The sequence below is a fragment of the Leptinotarsa decemlineata genome, unplaced genomic scaffold (assembly GCF_025532065.1).
Source record: "Leptinotarsa decemlineata unplaced genomic scaffold, Ldec_3_MD MMD2_tig00000035_RagTag_RagTag, whole genome shotgun sequence".
NCBI classification, from domain to species: domain Eukaryota; kingdom Metazoa; phylum Arthropoda; class Insecta; order Coleoptera; family Chrysomelidae; genus Leptinotarsa; species Leptinotarsa decemlineata.
This window is the reverse complement of record NW_027412540.1, coordinates 234,097-255,885: the sequence shown is the minus strand read 5'-3', so window position 1 is coordinate 255,885 and position 21,789 is coordinate 234,097. Positions and strand designations below refer to the sequence as shown.

The 21,789-nt window shown below is 37.6% G+C and overlaps 1 protein-coding gene across 1 annotated transcript in view; it reads left to right on the top strand.

Annotated features, from left to right (window-relative positions):
• Positions 1 to 2,600: 2,600 nt before the first annotated feature.
• Positions 2,601 to 21,789, top strand: part of LOC111512958 (uncharacterized) — a 30,398-nt gene continuing 11,209 nt past the window's right edge. Inside the window, exons 1-3 of the mRNA XM_074171689.1 lie at positions 2,601 to 3,427; positions 3,717 to 3,781; positions 3,839 to 5,929. Coding sequence (XP_074027790.1) covers positions 5,921 to 5,929 — 9 coding nt within the window. The 5' untranslated portion in view covers positions 2,601 to 3,427; positions 3,717 to 3,781; positions 3,839 to 5,920. The remainder of the gene's footprint in view (positions 3,428 to 3,716; positions 3,782 to 3,838; positions 5,930 to 21,789) is intronic.

Sequence of the window (21,789 nt, the reverse complement as noted above, 5' to 3'; positions counted from 1 at the left end):
ACTTGAAACAAAATTTCCGCTTCGTTTCCCGACATGCTCGGAATTTATGATCAGTGGCTCCACAATTCCAGCACGAGGTCGGTTTACTTGAAATTTGTAGACTGTTTTCGACAACAGCTGAGTTATTTTGTAGTACCTTACTAGACGATTCCGCTATTACTGCAAAAGTTTGAAAATTTCCATGACTTGGTTTGCGGTAAGCTAATTCAGGTTCGAGCATTCCTCGATAATTTGTTGAGGGTGGCTGAAATTTCAACACCCTTGCTTGAGTTTCTTCTACAGCGCGGCTTAGCTGGAGTAACTCAGAAACGGTTTGAATCGGTTGGAGAGCCAACTGTGTTTGAATATATGGTAGCATATTCCGACAGATAATTTTCACTCTAGTGTCCTCTGGTGTAGGTTTGTCCAGTTTTCGAAAGAGGTTTTCCATGTCTGTTACATAGAAGATAACTTTTTCTTGAGCACCTTGGGTACGTTGACGAATTTCATCCCACAAGTTGAATTTGTAATCGAACGGTTGATAAGCTTCTTTCAATTGAGAACATAATTCATCCCATGAATTGAATACCTGTGTGCGCTTCATGTGTGAGTATTTCTGAAGCAGACCGAAGTAATGCCTCCTTGGAAACTCCTCTAGAGACTCTCAACTCCTCGATCCTGTCCAAAAATTCATTAACACTACCTTTCCCGTTGAATTTCACATGCCAACGACTGACTTTCACTCGACGATTGTCATAGCCTGATAGGTAATACGTAGGTACGGGACCCTGAATAGGAGAGAATCCACAGTTACTCATACGGTTCGCTAGCTGAACATCATTCAAATCCTGTGAAGAGGTGTTTCTTTCCGTCAGACAGTTCAATTGAGCCATCCTTGAGGCTGAATCAAGATTAATTGTTGAACTATAAGGTTCCTGAGGAAAGGTTACATGTCGAGGTTGTAACGTTGATGTTAAATTGTACGGAATATATCGATGTGTTGACAAATTTTCCAAAGTGAGATTTCTTGTTTCGCTAATTGATGGGAAATGATGCAGACTTTGTGGATTCACTTCAACATCTACCGAGTCATACGATACCCGAGTTCCATGATTGGACTCTGTGAGTATGGGATTAGGTTGATCTAACAATGATCCGCCATTTCTATTCGATGTCTGACTGATCTTGTTAGAACACTGGCTAGTTGAAAAACCATCCTTAGCTAGATTAACTTCCCCAATCAATTTGGAACAATGCTCAATTAAATCCAGTTTTGTAGCTTCTTGTAATTCACTACAAGGTGTACGTCCTAATCTAAGTGAAATATGAACAAGTCTAGAATATATTCTTTTATATTCATTTTCCCTATTATTTGTATCAAAATTCAACACTGATTCAGAAAGTTCTGAAATTTTTACCCTACATACATTTAGTTTGGTATCTGTATCTAAATGATTGATAATTGGAATCAAGGTCACTCCATCTTTCTCTAAACGAAGAGCATCTGTCAAAAGTATTCGTTTTTCTTGTACGGTATTGCCTATAGGAAATCCTCTTATTTCTAATTCATATGTGAGTTCATCACCAAGTAGTCTATTCACTTCCATGTTGAAAAAAAATCAAACTCACCAACAAAAGTGTAATAAGAAAATTAAACTAATATCTAAATTATCCAAGGGAGACCCTCCCCTTCCAAAAAAACAAAAAGAAAAAAAACCAATCACAACACACTATGACCTCAACTCACCCTGTATGAGTTGAAAAGAACATCACAAAACAAAAATTTTATAGGCTCCCCCTGTATGGGCCAAATCGAGTAACTAAAAGAAAATATTTCCAATAACTGAACTCATGCAGTATGAATCGAAATTACTCTAATCCTGATCTACCCTGTATATGTAGAACCAAAATCAAAAACCAACTAACACACTTTGATCTCAAGTGGGAAAAAAAAGAATTCTATATAATAATGACATCAAAACAAAATTTAACACCTTCAGTCTTATAATAAAAAAAAATTGAAAACCTTTGAAAACTACACTCTTACATATTCAAATAATTAAAGATGGTTGCTTTTGTCTTAAGAATAAATCCCAAAAACATCACTATCAATCTGAAATATAAACTTTATTTCTTTTAACACTAGTAAAGAAAACCTTCAATCAGTTACCAGCATCTTTCATCAAAAATGGATTACTCAGTAATTTTTTTGATCCAATTCAAATGTATTTGTGTTCACTTTATCACTCTATCGAGAAACCCATGTGAACAGTTGAAAGTATATATACGAACACCATAATATGCGAAGTAAGTATACGAACTGCAACAGCTGATCAATAGTCAAATCAATACCTGCAAAACGAACTTCTCCACATAAACAAACAAGCTAGATGCCAATTACATAACGGTGGGCGCCAATTTTATAACCTGCAAAAGCCTCTTAATGATAGGAGCAACGTTTGGGGGCTATAATGGGGTTCTTACTAATTAAAATAATGTAGTTAGCTACTTTCGGAGAGTGGGTGAAACTACATATAGACCTAACATTGAATCATTCAATCAGCATTGGGAGAGGGACATGATCATTTGATACTCTTATGTATATATACATCAGAGTTTACATATATATATATATATATATATAAACTAGTAAGTGGTAAGTAAATATAATTTCAGAGTTGTGGTATTTAGTTATTTAGATTCTTCCAGAATCACTGGTAGATAAGGCTTCACAGCCAAAAAGCAGCATTCAAATGTAACCAATAAACAAGATAATTGACAAGCAACAAGAGGTGTGATATTGATATAAGTAAAGCAATAGAAATAATGGAAAGAGCTCGCCTGATCAAGGTGTTGCCAGCGTATATCTTTCTCCAGTGGATATTCTCTTCGTTCGAAACTTTGTAGAGATCTGGTGTGATCATAAATGATCTTGAGATTCTGTGGTAAGTGGTATAGTTGTAATCAATGATCTTCTGGTTGCCAGAGACTTCTTGTAGTACCGTAACAAAGGTAACAATAAGCTAATCGTCAAGATTTAACCAGCGTACAACGAAGAGATAAAGCGAAAGGGCCAAAAATAAAAAGGTCTGAAACAAAGTAAGGTTATACGAACAATTCTGTGCCAAGTTCCAGTTTTATTTGGGAAAGGTGCCTATTAAGATACCTCTCAATGGATAGTTGACAAGCTAGTGGAAGATGTACCTGTATATAGTGGATGGCCTGAAGTGAGGTCTAACGATTACGGCTTGAATAGGAAGATAGAATAATTCAAATCCCAAAACACTGAAGTGGATATTTCTTTCTTTTCTCAAGAATAAGAAACTCTTATATTCACCTCCTAATACGTATGAGGCAAATCCATCCAAGATGTGAGCACAATTCTCAAATTCAGCTCTAGCCATGTGCCGTGATGATCAAAAAAGGAAAGGATATCCCCCTTTCAAAGGTATGTCAACTTGTCAACTAGTCAGTTTTATTTCGCAATCCCATGAAATGGGTTAATTATTGCGGTTATCTGGTCGTCATGGTTATTGATGTCACATACGGTCTGTTCGGGGTAAAATCATCTTCAATGACGTCACAGGTGAACCCTTTTAATCAAACCTTTCAATGATATGAACTAAACAGAAGTGACACAGATTGCCAATATAACTCAACAGTGATGTAAATGTATATTTTGAAGAACTAAATATTAGAATGTTAGGTAATTTATTTCTCGTATTTGTATTTCACAGGAATCTCAGAGAACACTCGAAGCACCAATTACTACAAGGCAACTACAAACAAGAACTGATTGATGGTAAGTGATTGAATGATAACTAGATTCAATTGAATATACAGAGCGTATTATTTTCAGGGTACAGACACTTAGAATATAACGGATCTCATGAAAGCGCTATTTCAAAAATGTCATAACAATAAATAAATAAACATCGAAGTTGTATATTTTTTTTTCTCTAGGTAATTTTACGAAAATCATGAAAAAAAAGGTAAATTAACACGTAACACTTTATCACATTCTTTGATCCCATCCAGAGTAGTTTTTTCATCAAACATAGTGGTTATCAACCCAAAAAGAGAGGAGATATACTGCACCAAGTCAGCGAAGACCGGCATCTTTCTGTGATAAGATGTTTGAACTTCAAATACTTGTAACAGAATGACAAAACTCAGCTGCGCGAGCGCTTCTATCAACTAACGTTAAGTATGTGTCGGTTGCCCTCCCGAGGGGTTTTCACCTTGCCGTGGTGGGAGGGCTTGCGTACTGTGATGAAGTTACGGGCTATGTCGGCGGCAGCTTAGCTGCTGGCAGGGTCTCCCAGGCCGAAGAGGCCGTAATAGAACAGTCAGACCAAGAAGGACCCAGGCTTAATCCAAGGTGTTATGCGACCCGTGCCAAAGGATGAATGGTACCTGAGCCTCATCAGGTATCACTAACGGAGTCTTTGGGATACCAGGCGACCTCCCAAAGTATCCAGCCTTACATCCATGTAGGGGGCACCATGGATGTGGACAACCCTTTCTCCCATACTTGTGGGACTTGGATGGATACAACAAGAACTACCAGAATATCAGAGGAGGACTCTTCGAGCGACTCCTCGCAAAACCAGACTATCCTGGAGGTTCAAACTGACCAGGAAAGTCATAGTCAAACGGAGGGAAACACCAGCCCCGCCGAAAGCATAACTGCAGGATTGACGGAAGTCGAACTGCAGAAGAAAAGGCCATCAGGGGCGCAAAGGCGAAAACTGATGAAAGCACGAAAAATAGCTATAACATGGATTGGAAAACCATGTAACACAAAAGACCGCAGAAAAACGGAAAAAACAAAAGTAACTTGTGGAAAGGGCCAGAAAGAGACCTAGAGAGGATGTAAAAACTCCCCCACAGAAGATACTGAAAAAACCCAGGGTTTCCAGAGAAACTGGGACCTATAGCGAGGCTGCTAGGGGACTGAGGGTGGCTGTCACTGACACGCGACATCCTGAGGTCACCCTGAGTCAGGGTCAAGCAGACCTGATCCAGGAGGGACTTGTCCGCGAATTGGACAATACTCCCTCTGGTAGCCTCGAAAACCTGCAATTCAAAAAGACTTCATTCGGCGCAGGGGTCCTATGGATAACTTGCGCGAATGAAGGGACAAAAGAATGGCTCAAAGGAAGCATTGAAAACTTGGGAAATTTTTGGGAGGGGGAGGACTTGACTGTGGTCGAGGCCAACGAACTCCCTAAGAGACCAAGGGTCCTAGCCTTTATTCCGGGCCAAAAAGACGAGGAGGCTACAGTTAGGACACGCCTCAGTTAGCATAATCCTGCCCTGGGAGTGGAAAACTAGATCCTCCTGAGCAGAAAAGTGGAAGAGAAAGGACAAATCCTGGCCTACTCCTCGAATGGAAGTTCCTTCAGGACTTTGGAGGGAAACTTGTTTAAAGCCTACTACAAGCGGGCATGGTCACCTTCAAGGTCCTGAAGGGTCTTAACAGCAATGTTCAGAGTGATACAAACAAACCTGCAACACAGTAAGGGGACCTCGGCTGTCCTTACCAAAGTGATGGGGGGTTTGATATTGCTCTCATACAAGAACCCTGGGTGTACAGGGAAAAAATAATGGGATTGGGGGGTATCAGAGGGGAGTTAATTTATAACAGAACCTCAGAGACCCCAAGAACATGCATAATCATCCGTAAAGGAATAAATATACTGCCTTTGAGTAATTTGTGTTCCAGAGACTTGACGGCAGTCAAAATAAAGACAGCTGGCGGGGGCGAACCTGAGGAACTCGTCATTATATCAGCATACCTCCCTTACGACAGTCCGGAACTACCACCAACCAGGGAAGTGGAGGAGTTGGTAAGGGGCCTGCCAAGCAGAGGGACTACAACTCATGATTGGCTGTGATGCCAATGCACACCACCTAATCTGGGGAAGCACAAACACCAATGAAAGAGGTGAGCACTTACTACAGTTCATTATGGCAAATAACTTGGAGATTTCGAACATAGGTAATAAACCTACTTTCGTAAATGCGAGACGTAGTGAAGTGATAGACGTAACGATAGGAACTACATTTGTAAGTAACTACATTCGGAAATGGAATGTGTCCGATGAGGAAAGTTGTTCAGACCATCGACACATAAACTTTGAAATCGATCCTAACATATCAAAATCCCCGGAAAACAAACTGGGGAGCCTATAAGGTGGACCTGAAAACCTGTTTAGACCGCATGGATTTTGACATCAGAGATTCCATTGACCTAGAGTTGGCAGCAGATCGATTACAGGGAGCTATCATCTCTACGTACAACGAACATTGTCCCATAGTAAATCAGAGATCAAACAGGAATGTGCCCTGGTGGAATGAAGTTCTGGCAAGGATGAGACAAAAAACTTGAAAATCCTCCAAAGGCGCAAGGTTCATGGGACCAATACAGAAGGACCCTAACTGAGTATAACAAAGTCCTGAGAAAATCCAAGAGAAGGCAATGTGAGGAGATCGAACAGACCCAAGCATGTGCCATCCTCCACAAAATACTCTCGAAGAACCTCAGGTCTCAATAAATAATTTGAAAACAAATACGGGGGAGTATACAAAAACCGGAGAAGAGACTATCAGACAGCTTTTCCGGGTACACTTTCCCGGATCAGAAATTACAAATCTAACACCGGAGTCCTGGACGAATTCAGAACTGGAGACCCCGAAAAGGGCATCCAGGGAGGACTGGCAAATGACAAAGAAGGTGATACATATGGAGAAAATCAAATGGGCTATAAACTCATTTCAACCCTATAAGTCGCCGGGACCGGATGGCATATACCCAGTAATGCTTTAAAAGGGACCGAAAGTACTTTTCAAAAAATTGTGTATAATTCTCAGGGCAAGTTTAGCACTGGGACACATACCAAAAATTTAAAGACTGATCAGGGCCACCTTTATTCCGAAACCTGGGAAAATCGGACAAGGCTCGGTGAAGGCTTTGAGACCAATTAGTCTCACGTCATTTGCGTTGAAAACGCTAGAAAAACTACTTGACAGGCATATTAGGGACGTAACACTGGCTATCAGACCATTACATCGAGACCAATATGCATACAGGTCAGGTGTGTCAACAGAAACGGATCTATGTCGGGTAACAGAAAAAGTAGAATATACCTACAAAAACAAGGAAGTACTCTCAGCTGCTTTCTTGGACATTGAGGGCGCATTTGATAATACGTCATTAGAATCAATCATCCAGGCGTCGAGGAGAAGAGAGATCGACAAGACAAGCTGAAGGTGCATAGACTACATGCTTAGGGGAAGATTGGTATATACAACCATTATGGGGAAAACAGTCGTGGCACGGGTAGCAAGGGGCTGTCCACAGGGGGGGGGGGTTCTATCCCCTCTATTATGGAACCTTGTAATGGACGAGCTACTATGTCTCCTGGACTGTAATGGGTATAAAGCACTGGGCTATGCAGACGACTTAGTCATCCTAGTCCAGCGTAAATACAATAATGTAGTGAAGGGATGCATGCAGCAGGCCCTAAACATCATAACAAGATGGACCGAAGAGGAAGGGCTTAACATAAGCCCATCCAAATCGACCATAGTAGCATTCACCAAGAGGACTAAAATGGAGGGTCTCGGACCTCTAAAACTTCGAGGTGAAGAAATACAAGTGTCGGGGAAGGTTAAATATCTGGGATTTTTCCTAGATTCCAAACTGACCTGGAACCAACACTTGGACAGGATAAAGAGGAAAGCGGAGGTAACACTGATAGGTGCGTCGCCAGACGCACCTATGGAAAAACATGGGGACTAAAACCAGACTTGGTATATTGGATATACACGATGGTGGTTAAACCCATGATAACATAACATAACTCTGGTCTGGTGGCCAAAGGTGAAGCAGGCGACCGTCATCAACAAACTAGGCAAGGTGCAAAGACTTGCATGTTTGGGAATGACGGGAGCAATGAGAAGAACCCCAACAACTGCATTGGAGACACTCCTGAATCTACCTCCTTTACACTTTGTGATAATGTGGGGAGGCCAGGATGGGCCAATTCAGACTGGAAAACTCACCGAAATACAGAAGATCGGACCGAACAGAAATTTCGGAACAAGTGGAGGAGCACATATTGAATATGTGCACAGACCACATGAGACCTCAGCTGCAGATTATGCAACGAAGGGATAGAAACAGCTCTACACATCTTATGCGAATGTGAGGCACTGAATCACATGAGGCGGGCAATATATGGACGTATGAAATTACGTTCAGAAGAATATGACGAACATCCAACACGGAGCCTGTACAAACTAGTACAGGGAACGAGACTGATGAAATGGGTGTCATGAGAAGATGGGAGAACAAACGCAGTAAGCCCAAGAGGCTGCAGTGTTTCCTGGAGACCAGGACTAAATGGACAAGTCAGACAGCTCCCAAGGTACAAAAAAAAATGTGTCGGTTGTTTGTGATGAAGTTTACTTACGCCCTATGAAGGATGTTTGTTGCGATACATCGCAGAAATATCAAAAAATCAAAAGGAATTCGATATGATGTACCATATACCATATATGTACCATATTTTTAATATTATCCCGATTGCATATATTTCGTCGTATACGCCGACTTAGAATCCGTTTTGAAGCCTACTGATGATCCTAAAAAACCTCAACATCATATTCCGGCAGCTGTGTGTTACTACTTAAAGTGCTCATACGATGACACTCTATCCTTTTATAGGGCATACCGTGGAGAGGATTGTATGCAATGGTTCGCTGATGAGATGGGTCAACTAGCTACAGTGTTTTGGTGTCCATACGACATCCATTTGACTGTAGAGCAAGAAGTTGAGTTTCGAAGAGCTACACACTGCCACATCTGCGAAGAGCCCTTCACTTCCGAAGATAAGAAAATACGCGACCATAACCATCTCATACCATGTGATAATTATCGTGGCCCCGCGCACGAAGGGTGTAATATAAACTATAAAGATAGTCATGTAGTTCCTGTAGTCTTTCACAATTTGAGTGGCTATGATGCACATTTTATCATAACAGATATTGCATCTAGAATGAGGAGTACGATTGACTTGCTACCCATCACTGAAGAAAAGTACATTTCCTTCACGAAACATGTGGATGATACTCCAGTGCAGTTTCAATTCATCGATTCATTCCGCTTTATGAATTCATCTCTGGATATGTTAGCATCATACTTGACAGAATTTCCTAATGATAAGGTTCAGTTCTCTGAGTTACCTGAACACTTGGTTAAATTACTTACTAAGAAGGGGGTCATGCCTTATGATCATATTGATTCATTTGACAGATTTGATGAAGCTTGCTTGCCCCCTATTGATGCCTTCCACAACAAATTAGAAGATAAGCCCTGCTCCCGCAGACTATATCAACGAGCCCAGAATGTGTGGAAGAGTTTCAATAGTCAGACTTTGGGACAATATGTGGATTTATATATGAAAACATATATCCTTCTTCTCGCTGACGTACTCGAACAATTTCGTGCTAGCTGCCTCAGGACTCATAATCTGGACCCTGCCCATTATTATACGATACCAGATCTTACGTGGGATGCGATGCTCAAATATACTAAAGTTGAATTGGAACTACTGACAGATCCTGACATGTTTCTATTTGTTGAACGAGGGATTCGAAGTGGACTTAGTCGAGTTTGTTCGAAGAGAAGAGCTCATGCGAACAACAATGAATATTTGAACAATCGTGACCCTACAAATCCTGACACATACCTCATTTATTTCGACTTAAACAACCAGTATGGGTGAGCGATGTCTCAGTATTTACCATATAATGGGTTTGAATGGTGCGATACCAATATTGACGTTTCATCAATATCCGATGAGAGCGACGTGGGATATATGCTCGGAGTTGATATGGAGTATCCTAAACATCTACATGATTCACATAAAGACTTGCCATACTGCCCTGAACATATAAATCCAAAAACAAAAAAAGGCCCTCAAATCGATAAAAGAGCTCACCAAATTGATGGCTACTCTCCAACACAAAACAAAATATGTGATTCATTATCGCGCCCTCAAACAGGCTATTGATAATAGTCTTGTCAGCACGAAAATTCATCGAGTACTTTAATTAAATCAATCACCATGGTCTAAGTCCTATATTGATTTGAATACTAAGTTGCGGAAAAGGGCTACGAATGAGTTTGAAAAAAACCTCTTCAAGCTAATGAACAACGCAGTATTCGGAAAAACGATGGAAGACATTACACCCCTTACCAAATGGGCTGGTCGCTACTGACCCGTGGCCTATATTTCTAAGCCAGAGTTCAAAAATTGTATGATATTCAATGAGAATTTGATGGCAGTCGAACTGAGGAAACTTCAAGTTTATCTAAATAAACCGATACAAGTAGGACAAGCTACCTTAGACTTGGCATATACGATTTTCATTATGGCTATATGCGTCATCGATTTGGAGATAATTGTGTAATTTTCTACACCGATACAGATAGCCTAATTTATGAAATATGCAATCAGAATCCTTATGAAATCATACGTCAAGATTGTCACGAATCCTTCGTTACTTCGGATTACCCGTCCAATAATCAGTTTAACATTCCTTTGGTGAATAAAAAGTTCTCGGGATGACGAAAGATGAGAATAACGCAATTCCGATGACTGATTACGTAGGCCTTAGATCGAAATTGTATACAACTAGGGTATTGGTGACTGAGGATAGTATCAATAAGAAGCGTCAACAGTTGGTAAATGATTGCTATGATGAGGAAGAAATTATTTAAATGATCTCATGCTTGGGGGTTACCAAGAAGGCAAAGGGAGTCAAATCTTCTGTGGTGAAGAATAAAATTACGTTCGATGATTATGTGAATTGCTTAGATAATTGGAAGAATATGAGTGTCACCCAAAATTTGATTCGATCTGATAAACATCAAGTACATTCCCTCGCCCAATAGAAGATTGCCCTCAGCCCTGAAGATGATAAGCGTTATATAATTCCAGATTCATACAATACGCTTCCTTGGGGTCACTATTCTATCTCTCAAACATCAAATGCTATGGATATAGACGATTAGCTCATGATTACTAGTATATATGTATTTGGCTGCAGTTCAGCTGGGAAAAGATTTATATATTATTGATGAATGTTCAACTAACTACTTTATATTATCAGTAAATTTGAGGTACAGAGATTTAAAAAACTTTTATAGCAGCAAAATGTATCGATACTTGTAGAATGTAATTGTGAATATATTAATGGAATAATTAGATATCAATGAATATTTTGTAGAATATTTTTTGAATAATTTTCAAACCCATCCCCTTTTCCGGTTCAACTTACATTCACTCATAACTAACATGATGCTAATTACAGCCTACGAGCAATTTTTATCTATTCGAAAGGTGGAATATTGCTTCATTACGGCGCCGTTACGAATCTATATGATTCAACCAAAGTAGACTGATTTTCTATTTTTACTAATATCCTGAGTGACAATTCCCTATACAGAAAAGGTTTTTGATTGATTCAATTTCAATTGTTCGACTGAATAACAATTTCCAACAACTGCGGATGGTTATTTCTTCAAACTGATACGTAATGTTACATTACACATCATATGGGTTTTTCAAAAATACGTGTTTCTTTTTTGCTGCGGTTGAAATGACTAAAATAATCGTTTCACAGCGTATAATACGTCACTTTTTTTATTATATTGACATTACCCACCCTAATCACTAAATTGCACGTGTAGGACTTCAAAATAAGCCAGTTCGCAGTCCTGGTATGAATCCTCTAGACTTTTTATTTATAGGGTCATCTTTTGTTTATCAAAACTCCTGTTCTAGATGTGAATGACTTGAGGAACCGAGTAATTGACAGATGCAATTACATAAGGAACTGGTATTTTTGAACGAATCCATTGATGTCAAAATCATCGGAATCAGACGACCGGAAGTGAAAACCGGAAGTGACCTGTTTTTGACGGATTCGAAACCTTTTCACCCTGAGGAATCCAAAAATAGCATATGTTTCAATATACCATGATTTTTTAATTTTTTTGTCGACAAATTCTGCGTCTGCAATTGGATTACACTCATAGTTATTCATAACCCAACAACTTTTAATTTCAAGTATGTTCAATTCTTCCTATGCTATTTCACATTAGACGCTGTAATTTATACTTTTCATAATCTACAAATGAAATTATTTGGAATGAATACCCACATCGGTCTGTTGTGGCTAGTATAATGAAAATAGGTTATGAGGCCCTTTTGTCTTCGACAAATGAATAATTATGTTTCATAACATGTAAACGAATCAATTGATGTCGAAATCATCGAAATCGGACGACCGGAAGTGAAAACCGGAAGTAGTCGTTTTTGATGGATCCGACACCTTCTCACCCTAAGGATTCCAAATATATCATATATTTCAGTATACAATAATTTTTTCATTTTCTTTGTCAATAAATTCTGCGTTTTGAATCAAGCTTCCGCAATTGGAATAAACTCATTGTTATTCATAACCCAACATTTTTACTTCCAAGTTTGTTCAATGATTTTTGTTGAATTTGCAATTCTTCCTATGCTATTTCACATTAGGCGCTGGATATTATATTTGTTACGCCATCTTTGTTTTTTTCTGTCAGTACAATCTGTATTCATTTACCTTTCATTTGATGTGCTGCAGTTGAGATTCAACGAAGATTTGGCTTAGTGCTTACCTGACATGTTGCGCCATCTTTGATTTTCCTTTGTCGATGAATTTTGCATTTTTTATCCTTTCATTTGACGTGCTGTACGCGACGATCCGATCATTATTAGCGAATATACAACTTATGGCCCTTCTGACAGTTGCGCTATCATTTTTTGTAATAATTCAATAATTTTCACAAATCATCACACACGCCACCACCTCCCACGCTGACTACGTTACTTTCAAAGTTTCAATGTTTTATCACTATCATTATTATTATTCGACCCTCATTATCCGGTTCTATTTCATCTAACACAATCATTCTACTGATATTTGATTTCTCCATTCTGATTGGCTGACCGACACCACTCTGTAACAGAAGTTAGGTTGAGTGTTCCACAAGGTTCCGTTTAAGAGTCTGAAAATTCGCAAAATGAATCTTCATATGACAAAGCATGGACATGAGTCATCTCCTGATGATGCTAACTTTGTTAGCGAAACGCGTTAAGTGACAAATGACTGTCATATTGAAACACGAAAAACCGTTACGACAATAACGATGGAACGATAACGAATAAACGCACGGAAAACTGTCGAAAACGCACGCACAATGGTCGAAAACGCACGGAAAACGGTCGAAAACGCACGGAAAACGGTCGAAAACGCACTCAAAACGGTGGCACGCAAAACGGTGGCACGCAAAACGGTCGAAACGTTTGTAAAATGGTCGAATACTTCGCTTTTCCCATTTTGGAATGTATTTAGAGATACCTTGTACACATTGAGGGATCGCACGTTGAAAACTTACAGCCTCGTGGAATTTTTATATATTTTCTTTCAAATGATGTACCTATGTATTTTGATGCACCCTGTACACTTCGACGCCATGTTTTTTCTTTAACGATGTATTTTGAGACACCCCGTACACATTGAGAGATCGCAGGTTGAACTGTTGGGTTGTTTTATTTTTCTCAAATCTGATTCATTATTATTAATATATCACTTTCGCGCTTCCAATTTTCATCGAGTCGTTCATGAATAATTTTGAAATCGGCAACACTACATTGTCCCATAAACAACGATTTATTCAACAACCGGCAACACCTGCTTGCACCAGGAACGTAAATCCTCGATACCATCTCCATCTCTCTTCGCCTCGATTACGTCACACGCGTCTCTCGCTCTTACACACTCATACACATCTTTATATGAAATATTAATTATTTCCCAAATCTGAGTATATTTTACTATCTTCAACATGATAATGACGATTACAACTTCCCTAACACTCAACGGAAATCAAAAATAAAATGCTATCAATTATAATGAATGAGTCAATTTCGGTTACGATAAAACTAACGCTATAAATACCCAACATTCACATTTACTTTCAATATTTTATGTTGCTGTAGAGGCTAAGGACAATGTCTACCACGCAGAAGATTCAGGTTCGAATCTCATAACTATAAACTTTTTTTAATTAGAATCACGAGACTGGAACGTGACAAGGGGGCCGAGGGGTGAGGCGGAGTCGCAAGAGGGGCCGATAGGTGAGGCGGAGTACTAAGGGGGCCGAGTTCCATGCTTGAATCGCTACGATACTCGTTTCATCTTGCGTCGATGACGTCACACGTTTCTCTCTTCCACTCACTAAAGTTTCTCTATGAAATACTTACTAGCGACGCACGACCTTGAAGTGGGCCAGGAACAAGTTTGTTTATCTACTTCCATCAAAATATGTGTGGATGGGAATTTTTTGCATAATTACATACTATGAGAGGTGCTGAATGAGACCTGTATCTCAGAATAGTTTGCCGGGCAGAAATACAACCCCCACGCATAATTATATATAACTCCATCAAAATATTCGTGAATGAGGATTTTTTTCATGATTACATTACTATGGAAGGTGCTGAATGAGACCTATATCTCAGAATATTTTGCCGGATATTCATGCAACAACAATCGAATTTTGACCAAAAACTGATATTTCCAAAACGAAACAGTACAAATTTTCATTGTGTTAGGGTACCTACCTGTCGAATTTATTGGGTTGTCTGAATTATATTTTGAAGAAATCAAAACAATTCACGAAAGAAGTAAGTAACGACTGGACCGTAATTTAAAATTGTTGCCACTGATGATGGTAGTTATTTCAAATGAAACGCTATAAAAATATCAAATGTGATGATATATACCTTTGGATTGTGAATGTATTGCTTTATCAAGTTCTGTAGTGAAAAAGACAGGTCCGTATTTTAAAAAAAAAGTTGATGGTAGCCATGTTGACACGAAATGTTTTAATCAAATATTCATCTCTGGTAGAAATCCATTGTATCTCAAAATGGATACAGTAGATTTGTGAGGAATACGACGACTTTGAGTTTTGTTCCTCACAAATCGAATATTTATTATTATTACATCGTCGTAGTACACTTCGAATGCAATAACATTTTACTTTTCCATTTTTTGATATTCTCCGAAATAACAATAACATTAATAAAAACGAAAAACATCATTTTTGGTTTTCCCCGTATAACTGGAGAAGGGCGAGACTCCCCGTTAATTTTCTTCGACCCTTGTATAGTTTCTTGTTTCCGATGACAGTTACCTTTCCCATTTAATCGTCTTTGTATAGTCGAAGTACCCTTTATTGTGAATACTTGAAGCTATCGGCATCTCGAAGGCCAAAAAAACCAATTCAAATAAATAATGCCGCTGCCAACTAGCTCACGTGGACTGAAGAATTGGCGTTTCGTATTAGATAATTTTTACTAACCGAGTTCATGATGGGCTGAAGAGTCATAAAATTGAATTTGAAGTCATGTTACGGTGACGAATAGAATGTGGTGATAAGTATCGCCGTTGTCAATGTTCAGTTCAGAAACTGATCGCGATTTGAGTGTTGAAATTCGATATTGGAGCAGTTATAATTACTTAAAATTTTTGTTATCTGTTCAAAATGTGACGTCCTTGGAAAAGTACTGATAGTAATAACGATTGTGATAACAACGCAGACTTTTTCCTGTGTAGTGATTCCAATAGCGATGGTGATCAATGCGAAAAAGAGATACCAGTAATAAGATTCGGATACATTTGCATATTGAAACACAGAGGGTATGTTTCAATGTATATAAGAATCTACATCTCAAGTTTGGTTTCGAGGGAAAAAAATTATTACAAGCAACATCAGATTTGGCCGAAATTCTTTTATCAACTGTACGTAAAGTAGTCAAAAACAAACCTTATGAACGCAAGACACGATGTGATACGGGATTACTGAAACCTTTAGATTTTAGATATTCATCTGATAAAATTATTAAAACAAACAATATACGACTGTTATAAGAGCAATGAGATTCCTACAACTGAAATCACAAGGAAGAAATTGAATACTTGCGATCATAACGTGAGCTGCTGTGACAAAACTCTTCAGAATTGGATGAAGAAACTGGGATTTAGATTTGAAATAATAATAAACGTCAAGCAGTTACGGAAATCAGAAGAATAGTGGAAATGCGTAAAACATACTTCGAACAAATAACTAAATATAGAGAAGAACAACGGCAAATTTTCTATTTGGACGAAACTTGGTATGACACTTGCGATACAGTTACGAAAGGGTGAACTGAAGGTTCGAGAATTTGTACGCGTAACATGCCTGCAAACAAAAGATCACGACTAATCATTGTGCATTGCGGAAGAAGTAAAGGATGGGTTCCGAATTCTTTGAAAAAAAGCTTGAGGACTGCAATGTTGACTATCATAAGGACATGGAAACTAATATTTTTGAGGAATGGTTTGAAAACACACTGATCCCAATTTTGGATGCGAATAATGTAATAATTCTTGACAACGCTTCCTATCGTTCGCGGCAGCTCATCAAAGTACCGAATAAAAATTCGAGGAAAGATCAAATACAAATTTTTTTAATGGATAACAAATTATATTTTGAAGATAACTATACCAAAAACCAACTACTTGAAGTTTTACAGACAAAAACATTCAAAAAGTAGATGCTGAAAAGTATGGACACACCATACTAAAACTTCCCCCATATTTTTGTGTTTTCAATCCCATCGAGTTGATTTGGGAAAAATTGAAACCGAGCATCAGGCGTAAAAATGATTTTCCAAAATTTGATAAGAAGGTAATAGAGCTAATTGAAGAAGTATCTGATATTACCGAAGAAAACTGGCAGAAAAAGACTAAAAAAGTAATTTTAGTTGAAAAAGACTATATGGAGATTGGACACTTCCATATTAACGGTGGAAATAAATTCATTATTGATTCAAATGACGACAGTGATAGTGAAACAGAGAATATGGAAGGGGAATTACCAGAAGCTTGGAAGAAAGTTAGTGAAGTGTTTTTGGAACTATCGATTGTGTATATATGTGAGTAAGTAGTATTCAGAAGTATTTTCAATTATCACATATATATATATATATAATAATATATATATATATATATATATATATATATATATATATATATATATATATATATATATATATATAAACAGAAGTTAATATCGGACATAGCACTCATGAAAGTGGCAAACCATAGACACGTGTTTCGGGCTTTTGGCCCATCATCAGTATGGTGCAGCCAAGTGTAAGGATGGGCAACACTTGGTTACCAAAAGATAGAAATACAAATGCACGGAGCCACCAACAGGAGCCAACCGCACATTTGTGGTTTCAGATGATAGATCTTGTGTTTACAAGAAAACTATCAAAATCACCACGGAGGCAGTTACAGCTACCTGCGTGACATCCGGGTCCAGGAAATTATACAAATAGGAAAGTTATTGAGTGTCTTGATATAGAAAGAGAAGTTAATATCGGACATAGCACTCATGAAAGTGGCAAACCATAGACACGTGTTTCGGGCTTTTGGCTCATCATCAGTATGGTGCAGCCAAGTGTAAGGATGGGCAACACTTGGTTACCAAAAGATAGAAATACAAATGCACGGAGCCACCAACAGGAGCCAACCGCACATTTGTGGTTTCAGATGATAGATCTTGTGTTTACAAGAAAACTATCAAAATCACCACGGAGGCAGTTACAGCTACCTGCGTGACATCCGGGTCCAGGAAATTATACAAATAGGAAAGTTATTGAGTGTCTTGATATAGAAAGAGAAGTTAATATCGGACATAGCACTCATGAAAGTGGCAAACCATAGACACGTGTTTCGGGCTTTTGGTCCATCATCAGTATGGTGCAGGCAAGTGTAGGTATGGGCAACACTTGGTTACCAAAATATAGAAATACAAATGCACGGAGCCACCAACAGGAGCCAACCGCACATTTGTGGTTTCAGTTCTATATATATATATATATATATATATATATATATATATATATATATATATATATATATATATATATATATATATATAGGTTGAGGAGAAGGTAATCGTTGCTGACTAGTTAGGAATGGAACTAACAAATAATGGGGCTGAGCAGCAAATGAAAGAGTACTCTTTAAAGTTTGTCCAAGCTTTCGGAAATTTAATAAATTGTTTCCATCATCAGGGATGCTACAATATGATGGTGTAAGTAATATTAATATATAATTATGAGTGGTTAGACTTACAACTTTTTGAGGATGTTTCATACGGTGGTCATGTAAAATATTGGACACAACATGATGGATGAACATTGATACAATACATTTATAAAACTGGTTAAAGGATGTCTAATATTGGATAAAATATTTGTGAAAAACGTTACAGTTTAAAATTATTTTGAAGGAAGAATAATGTCACATGTCGAAATTTCACAAAACATTAATTTGGAGGGATTGACAGATAGTTGACATGACATATGTCAGTGGTTCTAGTGATAAAGGCTGTTACCAACTTTGACTTGTAAAGAATTGTTATGGAAATTTCTACCTGTGCAGCTTTATTCTTTTTTTATTTTTTTAAAAGTGAATATAGGATAATAACAATTGGATTGAAATATATAATACATTATTCTATTAATGAATTCATTGAAACATTGTTATATGGATTTTTATCTAACGTCAAAAGATAGGAATATATCTCACTAAGATGATTAATGTCAGTTTTTTTGTTGATGCAATTTTCATTTTCATTTGCTGAAAATATATATATATATATATATATAATATATATATATATATATATATATATATATATATATATATATATATATATATATATAAAAAATAAATAGATAAGTACTCTTTGATCATTCCCATATTGACTTCAATTTAAGAGCCACCGGTATACAGCTGTTTCAGCCTATTGGGCATCGTCAGTACCGGGCAGGCGGTCCTCGATTGAAGACAAAATGAGAAAAAACCAAGAAAGTACTTGATAAAAATAGCTGCGTAAACGCAAGCGAAACATAAGTGGAACCACCTATTGGTGTGACACCCAAGTCAACTTGCCAAGTTTTTATGTCAGTGTTGGTGGTTTGACCAATCAACCGATATATATATATATATATATATATATATATATATATATATATATATATATATATATACATCCCGCTATTCTTTTTGCGTCCATACATTGTATATTTACATATGATCCAGCGTCCTCCACCTTTCTACGTCCGTATACGGACGCCGAAAGGTTTTTCTGTTATGGTGTCGTCATAATATCAATAAAGCGAGTGCACGAAAAAGTATTCAGTAATAGTTAATCTGGTGATTCATATTTTCGCGCCATAAATTGTCGGAAACCCCGAGTTTGGTCTGAATGATGGTTACGTCAGGACGCAAAAAAGGTTGTTGAATGTACAGCCAGTTCCCGAAAGTGGTTCATGTCTTTCTTCGCTAGGGGGTGTTCGCGTCGACACAAGTATATCTTGTTGTATATTTTTGCGACATGTCGCAGACGATTGAAACTCCGCAAATCTGACAACATTGTATATTCCGTGTATTCTATGGGAATGTCCAAAATTCATGAGAATTGGGTAGATGTTCGTTCCGTGACAAATGATATGTGTTGTGTTGTGTTGTTCAATATGGAAAATTTGAGAGCAATGAATTCCAGTGCTCTGTCCAGCAGAATACTCCAAATGTGCCTTAATTCTGGAACTGAGTCTATAAAATTACCAGAGAAAAATAATATTCTTCCTGAAGGTAAGAAATGAGTGTTAGATAATAGTAATGAGTTTGGTGTTTCCTTACAATTTGTGTACTTTTCATATTACAGTGCATATTATGAGTGCAATAGGTGAATGACGATAAATTGTTTCGAATATTACCTCGGAATGAAAAAACATTTTGAATGTCAATTTTTTTCTACAAGAGGTCACAGCGCGAGTTCTCGGCAAGAACGATGTCATGGGCTTTTGCACTGCTCACACTGTACTGCTACCTCTGTAATCTGTTAGTAACGATTTTCAAAATAATTGCATTTCTTCAAACAGTTTTGTTCGACTAAAATTTTAAGAGATATTTTTTTCCACAAATAATCGATTTTGTTAGTGATCAAGGTACAAGCACTTGCATGCTGCAGCCTTTAAGATTAGAATTTTACGATATTTAGAGTGACCTAATTTGATGAGTTTTTCCACTACTTGACTCAAGAATACACTGTGTCCGAGATAAGAATAAACAGCATGGGGATATCGGAAACGGTAAGTGATATGGGGTCGATTGAATTAGAGAAAAGTAGCGCATTTATGTGCCTAATAATATGTCATTTGGGAAATTTTAATATTTCGAGTGATTTCGGAGATATCCGAGAAAAACCAAAATTTGTGAATTTCGTTTTTTTTTTCAAATTCAAAACAAATAGCACTTTGCCATGAACACTTTTTAGGCAGAACGTAAGCAGAATTTTTCTGTGACGTTTCGTCTTGTAGAAAACATCATCAACTAAACCAAAGTATAGCCTGTATTGTACTCCATCGTGGATACAGCAATGTATTACATAATATGATTTCATGACCATTTCTCACGCCAAATGAGGAGTGATTACTAAATCTGCTTTTCCTCAATTTTAGATAGTAGTTACGCGCTGGAAAAAATGTCATATTTTGATACTCGAAGTAAATTGATTAGTCTTATTCAAAATAAAATTTAACTTACCGCTTGCAGGAATTTTTGCGTTGCTGAATATAAAGATGAGTCGCAATTTCAAAAGTTTACTTTATGAAATGTAATTGTAATGTAATAATTAGGAGCTCTTATGTATTACAAAAAAATAAACAGAAATTCATAACAAGGGTTCAAATAACCCGTCGTTATTTTCTGAGCACAAGTACGCTCGTCTCACAGACGAATTTAAAGCTTGAGTTTACATATTGGGGACAATATTGTTAAAGGCCGCAGTAACCAATCTTAGCAAATCTTCTTCATTTTGAAAATTATGAGAGAACATTTGATTTTTGGTATATCTCCGAAGAAAAAAGTCTAGTGGGGTTAGGTCGGGGGACATTGCAGGCCATTGTGTCACTATGAGTACAAATTCACTGTCCTGGGCAGTTCAAATAATCACAAGCAATCCTAGCGTTATGTGCCTAATCACCACCTTGTTGAAACCAGCAGCTGTGAGTAACCCCTAAAGGCAAATTATGTAAGCGTCTTCCAAATCCTTCACTAACAAATTCATGTTCCGCTCTTTTGTTGAATCGTTTTGGTAGATGAAAGGCCCAATTACATTCGTACCGAGATTCTCAACCCACATAGTAAAATCGAAACGCTTATTAAAAATGCCATTGTTGGTGAATTAGGTAGGTAGCGAGATGTAAAATTAGGAACGGCAATATGTCAACAATTCTACCAAACAACAGTATTATTATGACAATATAACATTGAGTGTCACTTTTCCCAGCGCATACTATTTAAAATTGAAGAAAAGCAGGTTAAGTAATCACTTTTCATTTTGCGCGAAAAATGGTCATGAAATCATATTGTGTGATATGTTGCTACATTCAAAATGAAAAATGGAGTCGTATACAGGGTATACTTTAGGTTAGGCTTATATGAAAATATAAAGTTGATGATGTTTTCTACAAGACGAAACGTCGAAGAAAAATTCTGCTTATGTTATCGTGGAGTCCTCAAAAAGTGGTCTTGACAAAGTGCTATTTGTTTTACATTTCT